General features: G+C 37.2%; 1 protein-coding gene across 1 annotated transcript in view; it reads left to right on the top strand.

The window, feature by feature from the left end:
* Positions 1-10642, top strand: part of eng (endoglin) — a 46214-nt gene extending 35572 nt beyond the window's left edge. Inside the window, exons 7-13 of the mRNA XM_088435873.1 lie at positions 13-115; positions 201-393; positions 1290-1438; positions 1826-2056; positions 2264-2330; positions 6604-6714; positions 7687-10642. Of these exons, the coding sequence (XP_088291999.1) occupies positions 13-115; positions 201-393; positions 1290-1438; positions 1826-2056; positions 2264-2330; positions 6604-6714; positions 7687-7850 (1018 nt within the window). The 3' untranslated portion in view covers positions 7851-10642. The remainder of the gene's footprint in view (positions 1-12; positions 116-200; positions 394-1289; positions 1439-1825; positions 2057-2263; positions 2331-6603; positions 6715-7686) is intronic.
* Positions 10643-12180: the final 1538 nt, after the last annotated feature.

Here is a 12180-nt window from a genome sequence, read left to right as displayed (position 1 = left end):
TTGGCACTTCAGCAACGTGTCAGTTCGCGTGGACACAAAAAAGTCCAGCGTGTTCATGAGGGGTCCTCAGGGCACCACGTGGACTTTCCTTAACCTGCAGCACACAAAGTTCTGTGTAGGTCTCGCCGCCTTGCATTATTTACACCACCTGTCCCAGTGTCATGACTAATTCACCGGGCTTGCCTCCACACCTCTCGCAGTCCAACAACGAGATTGTGCTGCCTGCCATGGCCCACAGAATTCAGCCCTTGTTTGAGCTGAGCAGCGATCGGGCCGAGGACGTGCAGAAGAAGGCTCTGGATTATTTTAAGGCTGACGCCTTCACCAGTTACACCGAAATGAGGCCCGAGGCCTCTCAGTTGTTGCTGGTGCTCGGTCGAGACAGCCTAGCAGGTAAGGCAAACGCTACGCCAAACGTCAAGATAGTTTTCATATTAACTCATTCAATCTGAAAGATTAATTTTTACGTATAATTTTATTTTTGTGTGCGTGTGTGTTTTGTTTTCTTTTGTTTTGTTTCGGAGGTATCTCCGATACTAATTTTTTTAATTCTCCTCATTATATGGCTAAAAGAGGGTCTTAAAATGCTTGGTCCTAAATGAACTGCATACTAATCTATTACTTTGTTAATAAGTACTAAAATAATGAATTATCTGCGTTATAAAGTAATTTGTTTCTTTCATATTTCATTCATTTAGTACGAGCTATTTTTAGATCATACTTTATCCAAATGCTTGAAAAAAACTGCTGGAATTATATGTCTGGACTTTTAATGAGGGTACGAGTACGAGTGTTTTTTTTTGCGCGACAATGCGTGCCAAAAACAATGTTAGTTATTCAATATGACTTCTGGACATTCTGAATTAAATACGTCTACAAATAGCACTACGAACATTGTTCCAAAATGAAAACAAAACAAAATAATACAAAAAGCACATCACACTGTTTTATGTTTGTTTTTTGTTTTTTTCCCCATCCCTACAACGTTCCTTCAATAACTTTCAGGACCGGCATTAATTTAATATAATGACTCAAAATCTAATTCAACATAAGCACTATTGCAACATTTGCTGCTTTTGGAAATACAATTGGAGTGGTATGCTTTTTTTGGGCTAACAACAATGCTATATATTTTATTGTATTTTTGGATGAAAATGTATCGCGTGTATTGTTATTAAAGGTCCCCCAGGTTAATTTTTGAGTGTCCCACATGAAGGAAAAAAAAAAAAAAAGCAACATTTGGTACAGTACATAAATATACTGTAATACATGCTGTCACTGTGCTTCAGAGACAGAAACAGTCACAGAAGCCGTGCCGTCTACCACGGCGGAGCCTCATCAGATGCCTCTGCTGATGCAGCTCTACACGTCGCCTGATTACCGCTCACCCCTGGATCTCAATACCAAGGTGCAGTGCGACAAGAAAATCTATGCAGAGGTAGGAATAACGACACGTCCCAGACAGTCTGAATGAAGTTGTAGTTTGCAATAAAAGCTACAAAGGCACCCAGTGGAGTGTGGACCTCTGCCAAAGCCATGGTTTGATTTGATCTTCATTAAAATGTTGTGGGTTTTCTCCTTGTATAACTAAGACGATTACTAATCAAACGAACTACCAAATGCACTGGCGAGCTAAATTCTTAGTTGAATTAAAGCTATAAGCTTAATGAGCAAACAAGCTACTCGCTGAAACTTGTTAGCTAGCCAAATAACCAGCTAGCTAACAGACCAATCAACGAAGAAACCAACTTAAAAGCTACCAAAAAAAAAGAAAAAAGAAACAATCATTCCATAAGAATCTTTTCTTTTATCGATATTTTGTCAGATTTCGGGGCACACTCTGGGCGACATTGTCCTGACCATCAAAGTGATGAGCTGCTTCATCCGCTCCAAGGGCTCCTGCCCCGTAGTACAGGAGCTCCGCTTCATACCGGAGTTCTGCTCCTCAAATTCGTGCCCCAACAGCACGCGTCTGAGCTTCTCCTTGGATCAGCTGCAGCAGCTCAGCTCCGCCACTTGGGACCTGGAATGTTCTGTCAAACTGTGCTACAGCGAGGTAAGAGCTCAAAACAATGCTCTGCTTTTCAAAATCACAAGCAAGGCAACAGACACGACAGCTCGTCCCTAGTGAGAAATGTATCGTGTCATATGCCGTCTGATAAATAAATGACGATCGCGGAGGATGCCGGGGCAAAAATAGGGCTCGTTGGAGACTCAAACGCAGAGCAACTTGTCCAACTGTTTGTCTTTTGCTGCTCACCAGAAATGTGGCGATGGAGGACGAGTGAAAAGGAACTTGGAGGTCACCCAACCTTGTCAACAAACACTCAGTGAGTTCATCTTAATCTCCAACATTTGTTCTACTCCCTGCTTTCATTCCATACTGTGAAAATTATCTTTTGCGACAGTTAGCTTTCCTAGAGACATGGACGTGTGGGCGGAATTGTTCAGGGTAATTGTGCAACTTCTGCTCGGTCTTGCAGCTACTCTGCATTTCCCCATTGTAGTTTTTTTTTTTTTTTTTCGACTACCCTCACTCCTTTACTTTAAAAGAGCCTTTGTACTTTCCATTTTTTTATTTTACATCATGAACACCTTCATAGTTTATTGTGGAAAAGCTATGTAGCAAGCAGTGGCTTGCTTTACAGCTGTACTGCTATTATTATTATTATCATTATTATCATTATTAGGGATGGCCGAGTACCAACACCAAGTATCTGTATCAGGCCGATACCTTGCCTTAATTCATGGTATAAGTCCTTTCAATGGCTGCTGATACTAGTATGGCTCTCGCTCTCTCTGAGCAGTTTTAGGATCTCAAACTAGAAATTACAGCGTAAGTGAACAGAACATTGACATTCATTTAATGAAACAAAAGAATAATGCTACAATGAAATAGGTAGGCCTTTCTTTGAAATAATGTTTCAAAGTTTTGCGAAATGTTTTGTTTCAAAAGGATTAGTGGTATTAGTACTTGGTGTCCATGACTACTCAGGAGATAAGTACTTATACTGTTTCTCTAAAAAAAAATAAAAATATGCTATCTAACATCCTTTAATGTTCGTATTATTATTATTACTGTTATTATTATATTATTATTATTGGTAAATTTTAGAAGCTTGTAAAATAATTTAATATTTTTTACGTTTTTATTTATGGACCTGTTTTGATTAAATCAGGCATATGCCTGGGATATTAGTTTTGAGTGATTTTCCCAAGAAATGTCATTTTTTGGAATAACACTTCCTCCTTAAGGTCTCAACTTTCATTTCCCAGCAGCCAAAATGTTCAAATATTTATCTACAGTATCGTCAGTTACTCTTACATATGATATAATATTATGCATCTTTTCCACCCTTTTTCAAGCGAATAAAACATTGAAAATTGAATTTTCAAAACACTGAAAATACATTGCTTTTTAATCTTTATTAATGCAATTGTAATTGTTTTGCTTTTTAAAAATGTTTTTACATATTTTTATGTTAAAAAAAAAAAGACTCAATAGCAGAAACACCACCAAAAGCCAAGGTGACACAGGACTTAAAGAGTAGTGGACTATGCTGTCCCCAAATAGCCAGCAGTCTCCTTGTCCTGTGTCCTCACTGCGGGCTGTAGTTTGCATGGCTATTGTTTCTTTGAGTGCGCCAGAAAGTTGCGTGCCGGCGGTCGTCATAGCAGTGAACTCAGGATGCCGCCTTGCAAGAGGGGGCGGGGCTCCTCCTCTAGGAAGGACTGCAGCCTGACCTTGTGGCCACAATCACAAATAACGACCCTCAGGGGACGCGGCTCGGAGCCCCTTTGTGTTTTCCACGGGGGTTTTTGACTGCGTTGCTGTCCAAACACTGGCGCTGGGCCTCTGGCTATTGTCGCCACATTGGACGGCCATTACTCAAACAAGCAGAAACACTTAGATGATTCCAGTGGTGGAATCACGCGAGGAAGTGCAGGTTGATTAAAAGAAGGGAAACCTATAGTTTTCTTTGGCATATTCATCCTCCATCTTTTTTTTTTCCTTTGGGTCATATACCACAGCGGTTTCTTATGTCACTTGAATTCATTGAGATAGCAGTTCAACCCCTTGTTTTACAACATAGTCAGAAATATTGCTTGCTTTCCCAAATCACACTTTTTTCCATAAGATTGGCATATAGCCCAGTTAAATTAATGGCAAAATAACTCAACAGATGTGGTTGCATTGCAGCAATAAAACGAAAATAAATCAATAAGGTTTCTTTTTTTAATGAAAAAAATGTTTGTTTTTTTTAAACAAGAACATTTGCAAAGTTTTTCTAAAAAATTAAGTCAAAATAAAATAAAGGAAAAAGAAAATCAAATTTTTCACAAAAAATAAAACTGATAGTTGCTTTTTAAAATGAAAAAAAAACTATTTTTAAAAAGTTGAAAAATGTCTGCTGTTTTTTAAACTTAAACATAATTGAAAAGGCATCGCTATTTCTCCTTAATATTGAGTTAAAATCAAATTTGCGAAAAATGCTGGTAACAGCTAGCATACTTTATTTCCCCCAAACCCACAAAATGGAGAGTTTTTCTTTAAAAAAAAAAAAGAAGAAACCATGAACAAAAAGTTCTTTAGTGACACAATCACGCTAATAAAAAAAAAAGGAAGGGTGCAGCTGTTTCACAAACCAAACAAAAATTGCTTGTAGGTTTTTTGAGAAGCCAAAATCGCTTGCTGTTTTTTCTCATTGGGGAGTAAAAGGTCATTCTTGTAGGTTTTCTTGATGTGATTAAAAAAAAATCTTTTTGTCAATAAACTACAAGAAACTTATACTTATCAACTACAACTTACCTATTCATAAATTAGAGTAATAATTTACTTTCATTGAAAAATGTGTCAGGATTAAGCTGATTTTCTGAAAACAATGACATTCGATACTTACAGTATTTTTCCTTCCCAAATAATGTAAAATCAAACTAAACGTTTTTTAATTTTCAAGAAAGTCGTAGCTGATTTAAAAAAAAAAACTAGAAAAAAAAACTATATTTTGTAGGCTAAAAAAAAGAAATACATGTTGCATTTTTTTCCGCAAAATATTTTTCATGACGCGCTAACACACACAAAGAAGAAAAACAGAGAAAAGAAACTGTGGGGTTAGCATCAGCACACTGTCCCGCTGCGGCCTCATCCTTTTCCACCTGCTCCTGCTTCCTGCTGCTGTTTGTTCAGCTTTGCCGTCAAAGCGCACCAACTGACACAACGACCAATTTGCAGACGATTGATGTCGATGTGGCCCAATTTGGTATGATTTCCTCCCTCCTTCACAAGGAGTCGCTTTTGCAGTCAACGACTGATTCTAATGCAAACTTCGAACTAATGTTCAGTAATGCGATTGTGGTGGGTTTATACTTTTCAACACTGCCAAAGATTGCAACACACATGCCAGGATGCTAGTTGCTAATGTAAAAAAAGAAAAATAGTATGCGCCAACCCTATCATTGAACCATATTTGGTATACCTTATGTATTCACACATTGAGTGCCAATGACGCCAATTGACGTAAACTTAGCTCTGGTTTGATGCATAGTAACAAATTCTTATTCTCTTCTCTTCAGACTTACATTCACATTATAGAGTGAATAATAAAGTAGGCAATAAAAAATAGTAATAGGGCAGTAAGGGCAGTAATAATGAAGCACTAATAATAGACTCACATACTGAACATATTATGGAGTAGATGGAGTGGAAGACAGTATATGAGTGCAAAATACTACATACAGTAGTTAGCAGCTTACCTGCACTGTGCAGGATTATAATTATTAGGATTATTGGGATATAGTTCAATAGGAAAAATGGCGTTCATTTGTATTTTGGATACACTAGCTCATTGAAACTTTCTGTCGGAGACGCCATGGTGGCAGCCAGCTCTTGATGATTAGTCTGAACACACTTGAACAAGTTCAAAGAAATGCGAACAAGTTCAAAGAAATGCCTCGTTTTTAACTTGGACTCTTTAAGGGTCGGTCAAGTTAATAACCTGTACAAGAATGTTCTGATTAGTATTGGTGAAATTAAACTGGGGCAGCCATTTTGCCACTTGTGTTGGCTGAAAAATGACATCACAGTCACGTGGCATTCACAAGCTGAGATGTGATTGGTGATTTTTTAAAATCCCCAAATAAGTCAAAGAAAAATCATATATTTCTCCAAAATAAAGTGTTTACTATCGACACGCATGCAGTTTTTAGCTTCCAGTCTAACATGATGGGTGCCGTATGTTTAGTCAAAAGTGGTTTGATCCCATTTCAGTTCCAAAAACATTTCGTGTCCTTAAGCATCCTTTTAACTCACAATAACAAAATTGAATCTGTAATGCGTCGTAGCTAATTTAGTCTGACTATTCCAATTTTGGCTTTTTCAGTTGTGTGGATCCATTCAGCTGCATTGAAGCGACGGGAATAAAAGTCACTTTGGCAGCCTGACATCATGTTTGCCACATTTTGCCTCCAGGGTGTTCACTGTGACTGTCAACATAGTCTACTTTTGTGTGTACCAATCGAGCTAGAGATGTGTGGAAAAGGTTCGGGGCTGTCATTGATGTTGAAAGTTGCATCATGTCTTTTTTTTTTTTTTGTATATTTCAGACAATCCCTGCTTGGATCTCGGCCTCCCTGCCATTCTGGGCATCGCTTTCGGAGGCTTCCTGATAGGAGTCTTGCTAATTGGAGCACTGTGGTTTATCAAAATTAAAACAGGTAGGCCCATATTTTGTATGATTTGCATACAAGGTGTTTTCTTAAAGAGGTGGATTGACTCGTGCATAGCAGAGTAGAATAGTTGTCCATTGTCATTGTAACACATACTATGTACAACCAAATGTTTTTTTTTATTTGTTTGCCCATATGTTAGCAAGCAAATAACTTTTTTTGAAGAACATATTTTTCCCCAATTAAGTTTCAGTTATTTTCTTAGCTCTGTTTACCCTGAAACATCAAAAGGTTATTATTTATGTATGTATTTATTTATTTATTTATTACCAAAATCAACAGCATTTTTTTTCTAAAACTGAATGGAATTATGGTTTGCTAAACTTGTTAAACCAAATGTATAAGAAAAGTTGTATTATTTTATTTCCCGAAGAACAATAAAATCGTAATTGAACCTTGTGCACACACTTTGTAAACTCTACACATTGCAATTTTCCTAGTTTTGGAAATATTTTTAAAGGAGTATTAAAGTTATTTATGATTTTTTTTTTTATTCGACCTCTCTAATGGTTCATTGGCATCAGTTGTATCCATACATATGTCTGTTAAACTCATTAACACCCACAAAAAACATTGAAAAATGGTATGGTCTATCTTTGTAGTTCTTGAAGTGATGATTACGCTTCAAGATTCAAGAGATTTGTTGTCATATATATGTTTGTATTTATGTATATATATGTATATGTGTATATGTATATATGTGTATATGTATATATATGTATACAGTATGTGTATATGTGTATATGTGTATATGTATATGTAAATGTGTATGTGTATGTATATGTGTATATGTATATGTGTATATGTATATATATATGTGTGTATATATATATATATATATATATATATATATATATATATATATATATAATGTGTGCATGTGTGTGTGTGTGTGTGTGTGTGTGTGTGTGTGTGATATATGTATGAAGTATTAACATTGTGTCATTCTGCTGGCTTCAGGCTACCCGACCGGACTGGACATGGCCTCCTCCCTGTCTTCCGGCTGTCCCTGCTCGGGAGCCAAGCAGCAGCCCGTGTCGTCGAACCCTTCCGCCTCGGAAAACAGCAGCGCTAACGCCAGCATCGGAAGCACCCAGAGCACCCCCACCAGCAGCATGGCGTGAGATTAGGGCGAGCGCACCACAACCGCCAGCAGTGACAGAATCGTCCGCCCTTCTTTTAGATAGTCGTGGGTTTCTTTTTCTTCCGTAAAAATCCCCACCCGCGACCCACCCCTTTTTAGTTTAATTTTTTTAGACTCAAAATTCATCATCTTTGACATACAAGCCTGGAATTGCGGCAGCGGCGCGGATCGCATTGTGGGCCGGCAGCGGTGTCTACCGGATGGCGTGTGACGCTCACCCCTGCGGTCGCCCTTTAAAGTGCGGCTTCCAGACAGGAAGTTAAAGAGGGCAAGAGGAAAAGAAAAACAAATTGGCTCCCAGAAACAGGAAAAACAAACCCTGTCCCCCCTCGAGAGCCAGCAGGAAATTCACCGCATTCCTCCGCCAATTGTGACGGTCGCGATCGCCGGCGCAATCAAAGTCGGGGACGGCGGGAGATGAAGCGAACGACAGACGTGGAAAACGGCTATCTGGCTGCATCCAAACAGTTGGCGAAGCCCTGAACCGGCTGTCTGTCTCCATATAGTAGTTGCACTCATCTTTATGATATATTCGATGCTAACAGCAATTTAAAGCCACAGAACCAGCATTGGGAAAAAAAAGGCTTTCAACTAGCTACATTTTATCAATTAATGTTACTTCTAAAACATTCCCTCAAAGAGGTAATAGTCCCCATATTTCCAGTCAGGCTTTCAATGAGTTTATGCTAATTATTAAGCTGGAGACCAACATAAAATAACTAAAGTATTTTTCCTGTTTGAAAATGGTTCGTAAAACCGTTAAAAAGCTTCCTGAAAGCGATATTTCGCGTTGATATTTTCTGTCGCTCCATGAAAATTTTCACACTCAATGCTAACATACTGTAGCTATAATTAGCTATTTGTCAATGGAAGGTCTTCCAACATTCCCATGTTCTTAAACAATCCCAAACCGCTCTTAAACTAGCCAAGGAGACACAAAAATCTACCTAGCTGTGTTCAATAATTTAGCAAAATGTCTTTTTTTTAATCACTCTCCAGAGTTTCTGCCGTTTTATAGAATTTCCCACTCATCAAAAGACAAAACAGACCTTGACAAAGGTACTGTGTCTCTATCCAACGACTCTTATTGTAACTTATCAAGAGACAACTGATGAAGTTGCAAAAAAACATCAAAATGTTCTAGTGGCGAAACATCTAAAATGCTTGGTGAAAGACCTGTGCGCCCATATTTTTGCCCTTGATACCAAAATTTGTCGCTAACTGCTAACAGGTCTTGTATTAGCTTTTCATTAAACAACGTGAAAAGGCCGATAGGAAACGTAAAGTAAAAACCGAACTGTGTCCAAACGGTTAGCAAAACATCCCTTAGCCTTGCTATAAAATACTCCTCGAAGAAAGATAATGTCCATATTTCTTGTCACCATTAATACTAGCTTTTCGGGCCGAAAAACGTGCAAAGACAAATAAATTAAACAGCCACTGAAGGACTCGTGGTGCTCCGTAGGTAGTAATCTGTTAGACGACATTTAGGGAAATGTAGCATTTGTCTGATAGCACAAGACTGTCCCTGCAAGGACAGAACACTGACGCTGCCTCAAAGTCAGCTGCTGGACAGAAGCTGAAAATCGAATTTTTTTCCACCCCACAATTCTTGTATGACAAAAATGTATAATTGCAGGCAATGTAAAAAAAAATAATAATAATTTATCACCGCTTATTACTGTTACAGCTATAAAGTGATTTTGATGTATTATATACATGTAATAGATGTAATCAGTAACTTCCCGCTGGTTTCTTTCAACAATTCACTCTACCTAATCTATATTGTGATCGTTTTTTTTTCTATAACGATGTTGCATTTGGTGTCCCGCTGTCAAATGGTTTTTCTTTTTTTTTTTGTCTTTGTTGGCTTGTTTTTCATTCCAGAAGTCTTTTTTTTTTGCGTTTGTTTTGGATGAAAAACTGATATGTGCTGCTTTTCAAGCAACATCAAAAAACAAAAACAAAAAAATAATCTTTGTCAGAAAATGTAACTTGAGCATATTCATTTTTTTCCCTGAACAAAACCTAGTCTTGCTTGTTCTGTTTGTTGAAAAAGTGTCATAATTGGTTTGTCCTTGAAAAAACCCCACACATTTCATCTTTTTTCTTTAAAAACAGTCATGAAAAAAAATTGGATTGTTACGAACTTTTCATTGGATAGTGTTGACTAGTTTAATTTCTCTTTGTTTGTTTATATCTCCGAGTTGCATGTTTTGTTCCGTGTTTTTTGTGTGAATGTGGATCAAAGAGGGCCAGTACAAATCACCACTTGAGTATTTGTGCAATATATGGAGAGGCGACGACACATTGTTGTCGGTTCGTTTTTAATGTTTTAAAATCAAGCCGTTTACGATTTTCGGCCTTCATTTTAATGCTTTATACAACGCTAAATAGTGCTGCTGATGACATTATCACAACCTGTATTGATATGTATAATAGAATAATTCTAGGATTAATGTATCGTCACTATAATCTCACCCTTTGTATTTTTTTTTTTGTACAAGTCTATGATTATTATTTCTCCCTCCATTTTGAAGAATTGGGACCAACTCTCAATGAAGGCACTGACCAAATGCACATTTTTCTTTTTGTAAAGTTACTTTTTCCTAGTAGTTACCGTATACGTGACTCGGCACCCAGACTGACAAAAACATCTGTTGAGACTATTGTCCAGGAACTGTGTATTATTGTCTGTTGTCTGTGAAGGAATATACTTTTTTTTTAAATGAAAATTAGATGAATAAAGTGAGTATGACTTTATGAATAAAATGTCATTGTTTTATGGAAAACAGATGATGTGTGAGCCTGCAACAGAATGGGAATTTGTCCCCCAAAACCAGCTTGTAGCTATATAAAAGTCAGAAAAAGAGGCAGAGAGAATTTGTGAGAACAAGGCTTCCAAAAGCCCCAACAAGAGTTTGAAAATTTGTAACATGACAAAAAAATAGAAGGCAAATTGTTTTTTTGCAAACACGGGCCATCCACACAGATGATTTCAGATGGCGAAAATATGCTGTCAAAATAACTTTCATGTTCTATTAGCTCCCTCTTTGGTGAAAAGTAGACTCCTGTCTAGGCTAGTCAAAGGTAGGGGCACATCTCATTACATGATATATTCATCATTCGGTTTGGCATTGTTTTTACAAAATTAGTGTCTTGAGATGAGTGTATAACACACCAATTTAGATGATAGCATTTAAAACCGAGGTACAACCCTTTTTGGTGGTAGTAGTCCTTGATATTTTTTATTGTTACGAATTTTTGAGATGTCCTACTCTATGAGTTGTAGTTGAATGCACCTCCAGTCAATTGCTGAACAGAGAGTCTAGCACGTTTATTTCTTTTCTTGGCACTTATCAATCTTGAATGCATTTTTTTCTCCAAATCCTTGCTTCAAGACTGAAAATAAAACAAAACGAAACAAAACAAAACAAAAAAATGCGCAACTTGTATACAGTCTGACTACATTTCCCATGACTCTGACATACGGAAGCAGGAGTTTGCGTTCAGAATGATGCATACAAATGGTAACGTAATCAGGAAGGGTCAATTAATTGAATGATTAACTCTTACTTGGTTTATTGTATGAATTGTTATTGCAACTATGTGACTAACACAGACTGCCCAAACAATTGCTGGCCCTCTGACTTGAAAAAAGTAACTTGCTTTGTTTAAAAAAAATAGCAAGAATTCTGAATTTTATCTTTAATTGTATCTGTCGTCGGGGTTTTCCATTATTTTTGCTTGCAAAAGTCCCTTTGTCGTCTTTCAAAAATACAAATAAAACAACATAATTTAAAGGATGACATTCTTTTTACAACAACCTTGGTCACCCCCCCCAAAAAAAATCGTGGATGACGTCATATGCTATGAGCTGCACCACCTGGCGTCTTTCAAAGCCACCAGTCGGTAAGTTGATCTCTCCATTTTTATATTTTAATTTAAGCCTCATAATTCACAAAGGCCTTAGATATAACAGTGTTTAATGCAGAAAACCCATGAAAAATACCTCGTAATTTTCACTTCATTATAGACCTATATTAAATAGTGAGATTGTTTTAAAATGTGAGCTAACGCTAAATTGAAATGTAGTGATACGGATTGTAAATAGACTTTTGTTCTTTTATTCCACTGGAGTTTAACAATTACAGTTTATTGATTGCGTCACTCATATGTTTTTTTCTGCGGCACGACTGTGTACAATAAAATACACAACACTTGTAGGAAGGGGTACTTATTCTATGAATTAATGTGTAGGTGTCGTGTATGTATATATTTTACTTGGTTGTATGCATAATAATTAGGAG

The sequence above is a fragment of the Hippichthys cyanospilos genome, chromosome 15 (genome assembly GCF_059441005.1).
Source record: "Hippichthys cyanospilos isolate Australia breed blue-spotted pipefish chromosome 15, RoL_Hcya_1.0, whole genome shotgun sequence".
In the NCBI taxonomy this organism is placed as follows: Eukaryota; Metazoa; Chordata; class Actinopteri; order Syngnathiformes; family Syngnathidae; genus Hippichthys; species Hippichthys cyanospilos.
Note: the sequence above shows the minus strand (reverse complement) of the source record. Positions and strands in the feature narration are given on the sequence as shown.